At 36.9% G+C, this 15,386-nt stretch overlaps 1 protein-coding gene across 5 annotated transcripts in view; it reads left to right on the forward strand.

Moving 5' to 3' along the window:
- The window catches only part of LOC150080216 (histone-lysine N-methyltransferase 2C-like), a 1,301,638-nt gene that overhangs the window by 825,696 nt on the left and 460,556 nt on the right, over positions 1-15,386 (forward strand). For all 5 annotated transcript variants that reach the window (XM_090381514.1, XM_090381519.1, XM_090381517.1 and 2 more), the window contains one exon: positions 12,767-13,022. In XM_090381514.1, coding sequence (XP_090237640.1) covers positions 12,767-13,022 — 256 coding nt within the window. The remainder of the gene's footprint in view (positions 1-12,766; positions 13,023-15,386) is intronic.

The raw sequence follows: 15,386 nt of genomic DNA on the forward strand, positions 1-15,386 counted from the left end.
TTAATTTTGCCATTATCCAATGCAGATGTGGAAAGAATATTCAGCAACTTAAATCTAGTAAAAAACAAAACACGCAACAGAATGAGTGTTGGCACGGTTAATGCAATCTTATTAGTACGATACGGGCTCAAAAGAGTTGAAAAGTGTTGTAAAAATTATGTTTTACCTGAAGAAGTGCTTCGCAAAATAGGTACACAAGAAGCATATGATGAGGAGGTATTGAATTTCGAAATTAATTTAGATTTTTAGATATTGATTTTATATTAAAAACAGAAAAATAAATAACTATTTATATATACTATTTGTTTGTTTGTTTTATTCACTACAAAGTACAAACAAATGAAAATTTAAAAAATTTGGCGGGTCAAGTGCTAAAAATAGCGGATTTTGAGTATGCGGCTAGCGGGAAATATTATTAAGAGTTGGCAACACTGGACACGAGTAATTACAGACCAGTTAGTTTAACTTCTGTTCCGGGTAAAATAATGGAGTCACTGGTTAAAGATGCATTGCAGGATCACCTAGACAAGACTGCAGCAATAATTCAGACACAGCATGGGTTTGTTAAGGGAAAGTCTTGTCTGAAAAATTTGATAGGATATTATGATGTGATTATAAAGGAACTGGATGCAAAAAATAATTTTGATATCATATATTTGGATTTCAGGAAAGCTTATGACACTGTTGCACATGGAACACTATTGTACAAATTGGAGCAGAATGGTATTAAGGGTAAGTTGCTACAATGAATAAAAGGATGGTTGAGTGGTAGACGACAGAGGGTGTTAATTAATGGGTGCTGCTCTTCGTGGGCTAATGTTATTAGTGGAGTCCCACAGGGTTCGGTATTGGGTCCTCTGTTGTTTTGTATATTTATCAGTGATATTGATGAAGGTATATCAGGCTTAGTGTCGAAATTTGCAGACGATACAAAGGTTGCCAGGGTTGTTATGACAGTAATGGCAGTGTGCTACTGCAACAGGATCAAGATTATTTGGACCGATGGGCTAAGAAGTGGCAACTGAAGTTTAACCTTGACAAATGCAAAGTACTGCATATGGGTAGAAGTAACCCCAGAGAAATGTACCAACTGTGTGGTACTACACTTAAGGTGGTAGAAAATGAAAAAGACCTGGGAGTAATTCTGCAGTCAGATATGAAGTTTTCTGAGCGATGCAGACAGACTGCCAGGGCTGGTCATGGGGTTTTGTCAATGATATATAGGAATTTTGCTAGCAGGGAGAAGGTCATTGTCCCTCTGTATAAGGCAATGGTCAGGCTACACCATGAGTACTGCGTACAGGTCTGGAGGCCTCATTTTAGGAAGGATGTAGGTTTGCTTATGCGTGTACAGAGAAGGGCAACAAGATTGGTGAGGGATTGAGCACGCTAAATTCTGATGGGATCCTTCCACTTGTACAGATTACGAACCTAAGGGGACATAAATTCAAATTAAGAAAAGACAGATGTAGAATAGATGTGCGGAAATTTGCCTTTAGCCAGTGGGTGGTTAATTGCTGGAACAAACTTCTATCTGTCGTTGTGTAAGTTGATAGGTTGAATAAATTTAAGGAGGAACTGGACAGGCATTTGGAGGGAATGGTGTGATTTTTTTTTTTTTTTTTTTTTTGACTGATGCTGCATAAGCTCATACACTTGCTTTCTTGCATCAAATGCCGCCACTACTACTACTACTAAAAACAATGTTTTAATGAACCAGAATTAAGATTCATGTTAAGATTCTTTCTGATGATGTATACACCATTCAGTCTTAACAAAATCGATGTAATGAGAGAGAGAGAGAGAGAGAGAGAGAGAGAGAGAGAGAGAGAGAGAGAGAGAGAGAGAGAGAGAGAGAGAAGTATATGATGCCAAGATTCTTGGCATCATTCTCACTGTGATTTCTGCATAACTTCATCCTTATATTGCAAAATGATCATGCAATACTTTTTTTTTACCACCTATCTCCATTATTTTCTCTGGAACAGAAGTCAGTTTTAGAAGTTTACTTTTAGCTTCAATGATTTCTCTTCTACTTTCTTCTTAATTACCACATGGCTCCTAGTTACATCTTGATATTTTTCTGGTATTTGTATCCCTAAAATCTTCTTTTTGTTTGAATGTGAATGCAAAAGATTTATTCAGTTAATCAACAGTCTGAGGCAGGATCATGAATAGTCATGCCATTCTTATCTAGTAATCCAATTTATCCTTTTCCTTGTAATAAATTTTTAATCTAAAAAATTTTTTTTGTATATGTAAATACAAAGAAGAATAAAACAAATTGGATCAGACCCTTATGAACTGGGTGTGGGAAAATCTTAGATAACCTAGCTAAGCTGATGAATTGAATAGGCACTTTCTATCTGTTTGTCCTGATGAAAAACCCATTATGATAAAGAGAAGCTGTATGAGAGTGAGGCTGAGCAACATGAAATTAGTGATTTTGAAATTACAGATGACTGATTATTAGTAAACCTTCGAGCCTAAAGGCAAGTAAGGCTTCTAGAGTTGATGGCATGTACCAAATAATTTTGAGTGAGGCAGCCAGGAAGTGTATTTAATCACTGAGGTTAATTATGATGGCATCTTTGGGCTTGGGAGAGATTCCTTTTGATTGGAGAAGTGCTAATGTATCACAAATACATAAAGATGGTTCTAAGAGTGAAGTCTGTAATTACAGACTGGTTTGTTTGAATTTGGTGGTAGGGAAAATCTTAGAGGCAATGATTAAGAGCACAATCCAAGAACATTTTAGCAACACATTTGACTCAGTCCCTCATGAGAGATTACTGTATAGATTAAAACATGTTGGGATTACTAGAAAGATTCTAAGGTAGATTGCAGGATGGCTGCAGAGTAGAGGGTTGTGATTAATGGATATTCTTCAGATTGGTGTAACTTGAGAAGTGGGCTCCCTGAGGATTGGTTCTTGCACCACTGTTGTTTCGGATTTTTATAAATGACATTGATAAAGGGCGTGATGTCAAATTTGCAAGTGACAAAGATTGGGAGAGTGATTAAGGATCAGTGCCAAGCAGCACTTCTTCAGGATGACTCAAACAGGCTTCAAGGATGGTCTGAAAGATGGCAGCTATGTTTTAATGCAGCAAAATCCAAGGTTTTACATTTGGGGAAGGGCAACCACAAAAATAAGTTATATACTTACTGAGGTTGAATTAAACACAGTAGAGGAAGAAAGGGATCTTCTAGTTACGATACAGGCAGATGTGGTTTTCTGAGTAGTGCACACAAGCAGCTAGGAAAACTCATGGTATCCTTGGTATCCTGTTGATGATTTATCGAACATTATCCTGTAGAGGTAGGATAACACTGGTCAGGGGGAAAAAAAAAACTTTTTTTTTTATTGCTCCCTCTTAAAATTTAAGGTGATTCTTGTAGATTTCATATTGCTGAATTCAAATATGGCAGCCAATTTTAAGGGAGAAGGGATTAAAGTCAAAAACTAAGTTTCTAGTAAAAAAATTTCATATATTTTAAGAAAAGATTATGTACAGTACATTGAATACTGAACAATGGGTCTCTTTACAAAAATTGTTGTCTCCTGTACAAGATTCCAACAGTAGTCTGCCAACCTATTTGTACTCCATTTTCCCTGTTATCTTTTTTACATTTGGGAAATATTTTGGTGAAACCTTTCCGTAGCCTAGTGGTCAGGCGCGCGGGTGCATAAGTACACGTGCCTTGAGTGACCGGGGTTCAAGCCCGTGACTGCTGAATACGGTGCTGTTTCTTGTATTCTGTCTATCTTGTGAACTCTTCTGATCATTTGGTCGTCCCGGAGTATAAACAGAAAATTTATTTATTTATTATTTATGTTCATCTGACACCACTCCAAAGTTTTCAGGAAAAAAGTCTAAATGGGAATGTAGGAAGTGAAACTTTAACTATATTTTGCATCCCAACTCTCTGTATGCTAAAATTAGCTCATCGGCAATTTCACTGTAATTTTGTGATTTGTCATTTCCCAAAAAGTTCTGGCACATTTAATTTTTTAGTAAATTTCTGATCTTGGAATAGCAGTTTGATTTGAGGACCCACAAAATTCCCTCTTTTATCATGGCCTCACTGATTCAAGGAAACTTTTGCCTCAAACAGGAAAATCCTTTTTTTGTCCATTGCTTTCACAAATATTTTTATCAAACTTAGCTTAATGTGCAATGGAGGTAAATAGATTTTTGACTATCTGCCAAAGGAGGATGTGCTACATTTTTCTGGCCTATTATAGTTTCCGAATGGTCTAGCCATTTTTTTCCCCTGTAGTGACAATCCTTCATTCGGCTGTCCCACTCATATAAAAACCAGCAGTATTTAGTGTATTCGCCTTGAAATGCAGTCAACAAAGCTACAACTTTTAGGTCAGCACAGGTATTCCATTTGTATTCTTGATAGCATATTTTTTGCAAAAGAACCTGCAGGTTCTCTTACATTTCCTTTATGTGAACTGCATGTGCTTTCAAACTAACCTTGGATGAATAAGTGAAAAAGCTCCACTACTCTGGGGACATGCTTCAGATGTAACTCATTAATTCCTGGGTATTGTTTAGTGAACCAAAGCACCAGCCACGGAGTAATAAGTCATTATATTAAATTGCCTCTTCCAATAAAAAGACACTTTGACACCCTTTTCAAGAAGATTCCACTGCTGAAGCTGTGATCCTAGTAATTGAGCCTTAATATTGGTCATGCAAAAAGTAACAATCATTTATGTGGTATCGATTTATGACTACCTCTAAGCCAGTCTGTTAATGCCCTTGAACATGGGCTACAGGAAATCTTTGGAGCCCATACTTTATCTTTATCTCTGACCTTACATTGAAAATAGAGTTTGTGGGCTTTTACAAGTTGTGACAGTGGCTTCCGCTGTGATTTTAATACCACATCTCTGCAGATGTAGCAGAAACTATCAGGCTTATTTTGGCAAAAACATGACATATTTCATGAATGGTTGAGGTACATGCACATAAGTACACAATTAAGAAATTGTAGATTTTTATTTCTAATTTAAACATAGTTCATGATTTACACTTATGCACACAACATTTGTTTGCAAACACTAATTCACTAACACACTTGTTCACTTTATTCACCATGCATACTTGGTGCAGAACCCACTCATACACTGTGCTGCCACTTTATTAGGTACACCCATGATGTGCACACAAATGGTTTGTCCCACAATGTTGCAATTCACATGACCACAGTTGTGGATATAAATGCAGTAGAACAACCTTTCTAGTATCAGTAAGGCGTACAAGCCGTTGCAAGAATGGCGAAAAGGAGTGATCTAACGGACTTCGAACATGGCATGGTAGTAGCAAGACGTGCTACTACCATGCCTGTGTCCGGCAAGACGTGCCGGACAAAGCATCTCTGAAACAGCAGTTCTCCTGAACTTTTCACGGACCGCAGTTTCAAGGGTGTATCAAGAATGGTGCAGTGAACAGAAAACATCCTCTCAATGGCACTCCTGCGGAAGAAAATTGCTTGTTGATGAGAGAGGTCAGAGGAGGATGGCTGGAATTGTGCAAGCAAACAGATGGGCCACAATGTCGCACATCACTTCAGAATACAACCTTGGTGCACAGAACAAAACATCACAATGGACCACTACTCGCACTTTGTCATAAATGGGCTACAACAGCTGACGGCCACATTGCATACCTTTGTTATCAATGAAGAACAAGAGAACACGTCTCCTGTGGGCACAGCAACACCAGAACTGGACTATGGAGTATTGGAAAACAGTTGCTTGGTCTGACGAGTCAAAGTTCCTGGTGCATCATGTTGATGGATGGCTCAGAATTTGGCAAAAACAACATGAATCCATCAACCCATCATGTCTGACGACTACTGTGCAAGGTGGCAGGGGTAGTGTTGTCATGGTGTGGGGAATGTTTTCTTGGCACACGTTGAGCCCATTGATACCCATGGATTCACTTCTGAATGCCACATAGTACCTAAACATCGTTGCTGACCAAGTGCATCCGTTCATGTTGACAGTTTATCCTCAGTCAGATGGTTACTTCCAGCAGGATAATGCACCGGTGCACAAAGTCCGAATCACTATGGAATGGTTGCAGGAACAAAATATGCGAACTCTGGAAGCATGGAAAAAAAAATTCAGAAATATAAAGTAGAGAATAAAGTAACATGTTCAGAGGCAAGAAGGCAAATACATAAAACAGTTCCAGTCAATGGGTATACAAACAGATGTTACAGTTCCCCCAAATATGTCCATAATCTAATTGGGCATGCTCTGTGCTCTCTGCTCCCAAACAGTGTCCTTTGCAACAAAAAACTGAACAAGCCTGTAATACCCCAATTACCATTCCAGCCAATGTACCTTCCAGTGCAAAACCAGAAGTGACAGAAACCATGGTACTGAAACCACCAAATTCAACCAGAATGGATATTGACCAGCACAGTGATCCAGGTGATGGCATAATAGAACTTCGTGTGACTACTAAGATGGACATAACATGTCCCTACTTTTCAAAGAAAGACAAAGCAAAATTAGATCGATGCAAACAAGTCACAACTAAAAAAAGCAGTCAGAAACTAAAACAACCAACAAAACCGCTTAATAGAAAGAATCTTTCAGTGGAATTGTAGAGGCTTTCGCAATACAAAACACGATTTGCATGACCTCATTGACTGCTATGAACCAGCAGGCATATCCATGCAGGAAACTTATTTAAATTCACAAGTGTGGCCTTCCATCAAAAATTACACCATCTTCAGACAAGGTAGGAATATTGACTCGCCAGGCTGTGGAGGAGTGGCGATTCCTGTGAGAAACATCATTCTATTGAAGCATATTGTTCTTCAGACTCCTTCTGAAGTAGTGACAGTGCACATTGTAATTGTCATCACTGTTACAATAGCATCAATATATATTCCTTCTAATTGCTCATTCTCTTCAGAAGACCTAGAAAAACTAATAGATCAGCTACCATCTCCATTCTGCTTTCTCGGAGATTTCAATGCACATAATTCACTGTGGGGATCCCCAACAATTGACAAGAGAGGTAAGCTTATAGAATTCTTTCTTGATGCTTATGAACTCACCATTTTGAACACTGGTGAGCCTACCTATATTCATTTTTTTGACAGGATCCATGAGTGCAATAGACCTTTCAATCTGTTCTCCCTCAATATATACTATTATGGAGTGGTCTCTTCTTGGAAACCACTAAACAGTGTTCATCTGCTGATCCTCTGCAAGCTCCAAACACAGGCAAACTCCCCTTCATCATGTCGCTCCATTTGGAAATTTGGTAGGGCACACCAGAATGAATATGCCTCTTATATCCAGTTAGATGATAAAATAATCCAATCCCAGTCCATAAGCAATGTCACAGAACATAACTAATGAAATATTAGAAGTTGCTACCGCTGCAATACCAAAATCTTTACTGGGAAAATGGAAACACAGTAATTACTGGTGAAATCAAGATTGTAAATGTGCCAAACATGAAAAAAAAATAAAGCTTGGAATATATTTCGAAAATTCCCACAACTAGTAACCTAATTAACTTCAAAAGTAAGAGAGAAAGCCAAGTTCTGCCAAATAAGACAAAAAGCAAAGAAAAGATACCTGGATTAACTTTTCTTCAAGCATAAACAAGGAAACAGAACAGCAAAATCAACTGGAGGAAAATGCAGCCACTTAATGGCTGCATTTTCCTCCCGAACTAAAATACTAAATTCTCATCACCAGGAGAAATAGCAAATGCCTTACTGGAAACATTTGCCCATATATCTGCAATATGGAGTAAAAGGAAGGGTTTGTGGTTCTGAAAAGGTGACTAGAGTGCTCTCAGACAATAATTAAATTCTGTTCAGTGGGACAAACTGATGATGTTACCAACAGCAAATTCTAAGTGGGAAGCATTCAAGGAACTAATCGTGGAAACTACTAGGTTTTTCATACCGATTAAGAAATATTGTTCAAAGTTTAGGCCTAAATTGATGTCAGATGAACTAATGAGACTTGTGGCAGAGAAGAAAAAGTGCATGGGATGCATATAAATTATCATGTGACACAGAAGCCTACAGCAGATATAAGCTAGTCTGTAATCAAGTCACAAAGGAGGTTAGGCAAGCGAAGTCAGATTACAAGAAATTTTTGGCAAAGGATGCTAAGAAAAACATCAAGGACTTCTTTGCTTATATAAACTCCAGAAGAAAGGGGTTGAATCAGGTTGATCCACTTCATTTTGATGGTTCGACTGTTGATGATCCTGCTCAGATAGCTAATAATCTGAATGAGTATTTTGCATCTATATTCACATGAGGAGTTATTAAGGGAGGAAATTGCCAGATGTTTATCAAACTGTAACAGGGTGCTTAATGATTTTGTAACAACTGAGAGCAAAGTAATGGACAAATTGTTGAAGTGGGGTGGATGGAATCTGTCCATTTATATTATATAAAAGGAGGTGGCAAAGTAGGCAAACCATAGCCATAATTATGAGAGCATGCTTGGACTCAGGGGGAAGTCCCCATGGACTGAAGAAGTGCAAAGGTATCCTCAGTTCAAAAAGGGAGATCTAAGGATGACACAAGTAATTACAGACCAGATTGTTTAACTTCTGTTCTGGGGAAACTAAGTTGTAGTTATGTTTTGAAAGAGAATATTAACAAACTTTAGAGTCATAGAGTATATATAAATATATATATAACATTATTTACAAAACTGAATACCAAAGGGAACTATACAACTGGTGAAATTTAATAAGAATTTGGAATATAAGTACATATTAGGGATGATAAATATACCTAGGAGGCCATAGGGCCAAATATTTTGGTAACCTAAGTTGGATTTCATTGTTGTACCCTATATATAAACACAGATTATAATTAAATAGTAAAATTAAAATGATGATGTAGCTAATTATTGATTATTGGATACATTGAATGGAATGTTAACTAGGGCTGGGTCCAATAATTGGCTGAGGCTGTCTCTGTTTGCCATTTGCCAGTTTATCTATGTTCAAATATACTGAAATATAATTTCAATATAGTTTCAGTGTTCTAATATAATAATGCAATAAATGTTAAATTTAGCAGCATACTAGCAAATAACCGCTAGCCCGACAGATAGCAGTGAAAATTAATAAATTAATAAAAATTAATAAAAAATAATAAAAGTGAATCAAGAATAATCAAAGTATCAGCTATTAAGTTAGACTAACCGGCCGGTAATTTCCACCTTCCTCTTAGAACTGCCCTTATGTATTGGAGACACATCGGCGCTTTTCCAATCCAACGGAATCACTGTCGAGTCCAGTGATGCTTGCATAATTTGCCTCAATGGTTCAGTGTACTCACTTGCCGCCTCCCTTAAGATTATAGGGTAAATATCATCAACCCCAGGAGCTTTACTGGCCTGTAGGCCCGAAAGTATTTTTATTAAATAAAATAAACGTGAAATTTGAACATCATTAATTACATTTTTTTCAACTTCACTCCCAGAATTTCTCATGGATGTAAACGATTTTCTTCTGTAAATATCGATGCAAAGTAACTGTTGAGTTCATCTGCAAATTCAGCTGGGGTATCTAATACTATCCCACGTAATGTAATGATAGTATCTAATACTATCATTACATAAGGGTCCAATCTGATTTGTTCTTCTCTTCTTTGCATTTATATATGTGAAGAATTTCTTACACCCTCCCCTCTTTGCCAGCGATTTCTCATAATCTGCCTTCCAGCCTAACATTTTCTGTGGCACCATTACAGATCAATTTGTAGCTGTTATACACTTCTGTACTTTTTTATTGCTCTGTAACTTTTCCATGCTGTCTTTTTCTGCTCAAGTAATCTGGCAACTTCATTATTAATCCAACTTGGAATCCTCCTTGTGGAGTATTTTTTTAATGGTATATACATGTTCAAAGCTTCTGTGATTAATGTTTTTGAGGTATACCATAGTTCAATTGCATTCCCTCTCTGTGAGATATCTACCCAGTTAGTAGCGGCCATGTAGCACCTTAAGCCACCATAATTTCCTTTCCTGAAGTTATAAACCATTCCTTTGCCTTTAACTACTGCTACCTCTTTCTTCATTGTCCACCGTAGAACTCCTTGATCATTTCCCGCTACTGGTTCCTGTCCCGTACTGTCAGCCCTACTGTTATCCAGTTCATGGGTGATGATGAGTTCCAACTATCTCACACCATACAGATTCTATATTAGCATGCGAAACTTCTGAATCCGGGAAAGCTTTCGTCACACTCAGGCTGCTTTTGATAAGAAGTGACCCCACCACCCCTTCTATCTTCCCTATCCTTCCTAAATACATTATACATGCCATACTGAAACTTGTCATCTCCTATCTCCGGGTAGCATCACGTTTCTGTAAGCCCTATTATGTCAGCATTACTTGTCCTAACAGCGGTTTGAATTCACTCATTTTATTAACGACACTTCTGACATTACTGTACAAACAATTAAGACAGTGTTCTTGTATAGTTGACTACCCTCACACACACCCCTTAAAGTTATTTAAGCTTGCTTCCCTGGTATTAACTGCCCGCTCATTTGAAACGTTTCTGCCCTCAGAACATCTTGCTAATATGTTCTGTTGCGGTAACACAAACAAATTCTCTTGAGGTATATGCAAGCGTTAATTTGACCAATATTATCAGATAAACGCATATCTATATTACCCTTGTCCCCCCCCCCCTCAAACTAGCAGTTTCCCCTGAACCTTTAATGCTGTTGTTGTTATTTATTTAGGAGCATTAGCAACTAAGGCCATATTGCTCCGGGGATATGCGATGGTCATTCCCTGACCTTTTCCGCATCCTCCGTATTTGATGGCTCATGGGTTCAAACCCCAGTCTAATCAAGAAGCATGTGCTATGCACTGCTGCTGCCCCTGCCCACCTGGCTACGGAGGTGCCGAACTTTAATGTATCCTCAAACAATAATACTGGCAAAATCTCTTGCACCACCTTTGTTTAAATGTATCCCTTTTCTCTACAAAACAGATTCCTTCTACTTACGAGTGCGGACCAAGCTGATAGAAATTTCCCCCCAAAAGCCTTGCAGAGTCCCTCAAGTCTTGAGTTAATTCACAAGGCTTTCAGCATATAATCTCTCCTATCATGGCTGGGCAGAATTGCAGACCCAGAGGGCTCACATCTGGTGAGTATGGGCTTGTCACACCCAGGGTCCTAAGATGAATATAATTTTTCTCTTTTTTGGTTTTTTTTTTTTTTTTTTTTTGTTATTTGGTTTTTAGGAGCATTAGCAACTAAGGCCATATTGCTCCGGGGATATGTGGTGGTCATTCCCTGACCTTTCCACATCCTCCGTATTTGGTGGTCACGGGCTCGAACCCCCGGTCTGATCAATAAGCGTGTGCTACGCACTGCTGCTCCTGACCACCTGGCTACGGAGGCGCCCTCTTTTTTGGTAATTCCCTTCTATTTCTGATTTTTCTCTCTCTCTCTGGTGCAGCATAAGCCTCAGGCTTCCTTGCACTATGTGACTAGTAATAATAATAATAGACATCGTGACCTAACTTGCGGAATTTCTTCAGCATGGTCCTATATTTGTCTAACAAATCATCAGATCATGTATGCTTAATATCATTAGTCCCCACGTGAATATTAATATTCTCTTTATCCTCCTTAAAATCTGACAATCTGTTGATGACATCATTAATAGTTGCTCCCAGCAGACATACCTTGGTTCTAATCCACCTATCCTTATTACAAAAAATATTTCCCATTTCCCTGACAATTTAGTTCCCAAATAAAACTAAGTCCTTTTGAACCAGAGTAGTTTGCACCTGGTTACTCTGTTCTGGGGTACGAATCGGGAGTGCATCACTTGGTATGTTGCTGGAGCCTTGAGTCCCTGATGAGCTCCCAGTTACATTATTCTCAAGGGCAAGCACCCGTTTTTTCAGTTACTCAAATTGTTTTAGCAATGCATCAGATTGTAACTTAAGATTAGTGCACTCCTTACAATAGTGACAAAGATAAGAATCTCCAAGTGAGCTAAGATTATCTACTAAGTCAACCTTGGAATACATGCCACAGCTTCTGCAAGGGATAAAATCATGACTCGCCCGGGAATTGCCATCGGCATATTTTCCATATGAGTCATGGTACCCTGTGGCAAAGTGATCAAGCTGGATCTTCTAATAACCATTAGAAAATTTACTGATTATTAATAAAAGAAACTTTCTAATAATTATTTTTATAATATTAAAAAAATCAAACTATTACAGGAAAAAAAAACTTATTAAAATAAACTTTACAATATACTAAATAACCTTTGAAATCTTGCTCTACTTCTGTAATCCTGCTGTAATGCACTAAGGTATCAGTAGTTTGAATAGTTATTGGCTGTAGGACAGGCTGCACAAAAAAGAAGCTAGCAAAAAGCAGGGTTAATATGCATTCAGTTTGAATAAAAATTTGAAATAAACATTAATTTTCTTGGCTTGACTCTCACTTTAGTTCCAGTATAAAATGATAATTAATTCATTTCTAATTGTAGTTGTATAGTAATACAGATTAATTCTCATTTCATTGTATTTGCTAAGTGAATAAATAAATGAGTTACACCATATTTCATACAAGAAATAAAATCACCATGTTTTCCCTCCTTATTTTATAATCTTAGTTTTTAGGTTAATTTTCTAAATTGCAAGAAATTCAGTTTATTTTCCTCTCTAATTTTTTATTTTATTTTCTTTCTTTACTCTTAAATTCTGTAGGGAGCAGAAGCCTTGACTTCTAAAGTGGTGAGTGGCACTTCCAAAGAAAACCCAACATCCTCAAATGAAGCTTTGCATACTGAATTGGCCTATAAACCAGATACAAGTAACAAACTTTGCTCAGGAAGTAAAGATGTTACTGCCGAAAGCTTTCTTGCAGCAGATGAAGTTAATATTAAATATGAACAAAGTTCATCTGGAAAGATATTAAGAAGTGAAACATCTGTGAAAGAAGAACCATCAGTATCACCTGGAAGCAAGTATCCCTTTTTATCCACAGATAAACATTGTGAGCTTGGTCATAAATAATGGCTAATTATTCTGGTGTGTGTGTGTGTGTGTGTGTGTGTGTGTGTGTGTGTGTGTGTGTGTGTGTGTGTGTGTGTGTGTGTGTGTGTGTGTGTGTGTGTGTGTGTGTGTGTGTGTGTGTGTGTGTGTGTGTGTGTGTGTGTGTTCTATTGCATTGCTGCAGATGAGAGAACAATATGTAGTTTCTTTTCTTCTCCCCCCATTATTCTTTAATTTTTTTTTTTTTTTTTTAGCTTTCGCGTGTGCATACAAGTTTTCAGTCTTCCTTAAATTTTTTTTCTCTAATATCCTAATAAATAAAAGTGTTTGTAAAATATGAGTAAATTATCATCTTCTTCAGCCATTGTCAATCCACTGCAGGATGAAGGCCTCCTTAAGAAGTTTCCTACAACTGCAGTTTTGTGCTTTCTCTTGCCATTGTATACCAGATAATTTCACAATTTTATAAATTCACATCATCTTTGGTCTTTTTCTTGGGCATTTAGATTCAAGCAATATCCATTCCATAATTAGTTTGGCCCATCTATTGTCATTTCTTCTTGATATGTGACCTGCCCATTTCCATTTTAAGTGCTTTTTTTCTTTTAATGATGTCACATTGCAACTTGGTTTGTTGGCAAATTATGCATGTTTTTCGGTCTCTTTCGGTTATGTTCAAAATTTGGCACTCCTTACTTCTTTGTGTAACTCTCAGTCTTTGTAAAGCTTTGGCATTCATTGTCCATGTTTTATAACCATATGTTAGGACAGGGAGGATATATTGATCAGAAACTTTTCATTTAAAACAGAGTGGCAATTTTTTCTTGAAGACTATATTAAGCTTTCCAAATGCTTGCCATCCCAATTTTATGTGCCATTCAGTTTCCATCTTTGAAATTTCTAATCCAAGATAAACACACCTTTCTTTCTAGTTCTTGTCCATCAGCCACAATTTTTTTGTTCTGCTAAATTTGTTAAACATAACCTGTGTTTTATTGATGTTCACCTCTAAACCAAACTTCTTGCTTTCTTGCTACTGTTCTTCAATGTTTTTTTTGCTACAGTTCTTATAGATCATTGGCAAAGAGAATGCAAATCATAAATAATTTAGGTCATCAAAAAAATTGTAATGCAAAAAATTTCTTTTAAACAGGCAGAAAATAGTTTTGGGGAGATTGTTTGTCGGACGCCTTTTTCTGTGGTTACCTGAACTTTATTATTGTTGATCCATATTGATGTAGTCGCCTTTTCATATACTGATTGGAAAATATTGACTAATCTGTGTCTACACCTTGGTTGGTTGATTCGGGTGTTCATTATTGCTTGTTTTGTGACTTAGTAAAATGTGTTTTCTTAGTAAATGAAGACTATACAGTAATGGAAGGTTGTATTCATTATGCCACTTTATAACTTGCTGTACTGTTTTAGATGGGATCCATTGTACTGAAGCCACTTCTGAAACTTGCTTGTTCTTTGGGTTGTGCTGCACCTATTCTTCTTGAAAGTATACCTATTCTTCTTGCAATAGGCTTATTGGTCTGTATTTTTTAAAATCTGCCTTGTCATCTATTTTTGTGCAGTAGGATGGCTTCTGCATGCACTTTTCCATGCTATGGGTACTTTGTTAAGTTGAAGGCATTTTGAAAATAGTTTGACTAGAGCTTTACATACTGGTTGGCTTACAGCTTTCGCCATTTCAGTAGTGATTTATCAAGTCCTGCTAAATCTGTATCTGGTTTTGGATCTAGTTGTCGTTTATCCTTATGAAGATTTGAATAAAATTCTTCTACACATTTTAGTATTTATTTTTGGGTTTTTGTTGTTGCACCATCCTGAAGCTTCAAAGCAAACATTTGGCTCTTGTGTTTAACCATTTTTTGTTTTGCTTTCTTTAGTCCTTGATTTTCTTCTAGTTGTCTTCTGATGAGATAAGTGTTAAATTTGCATGTCTCTTGTTTTATGCACTTCTTATGGTCTTGCACATTTTTGTCTATTCTACCTTGTTTCTTATTTGAGAAATGAAGCAAAGTTGCCACTTTGCTTCATTTCTCATTGCTTTTTCATCATGAGAATTGTTTATTTTGAGTAAATTATATATATATATTTTTTTTTTCTTTTAATTGAATTCAAAAAAGACTTCTGTCTTTTTCCATATTTCAACAAGAAATAATACTAAAAATAGAACATTAAAGAAATACTAAAAATAGAACAAGCAGAAAACTTTTTTCAGCATTTACTGTCGACAGTTTTCCATAAACATTAGCCGTATTCAGAAATGTTAGTCATATCCACATTCTTTAAATCTTTATAATACTTAAAGAATGCAGTTTTG

Source organism: Mastigoproctus giganteus, chromosome 9 (assembly GCF_048544385.1).
Source record: "Mastigoproctus giganteus isolate SK-2022 chromosome 9, ASM4854438v1, whole genome shotgun sequence".
NCBI classification, from domain to species: Eukaryota; Metazoa; Arthropoda; class Arachnida; order Uropygi; family Thelyphonidae; genus Mastigoproctus; species Mastigoproctus giganteus.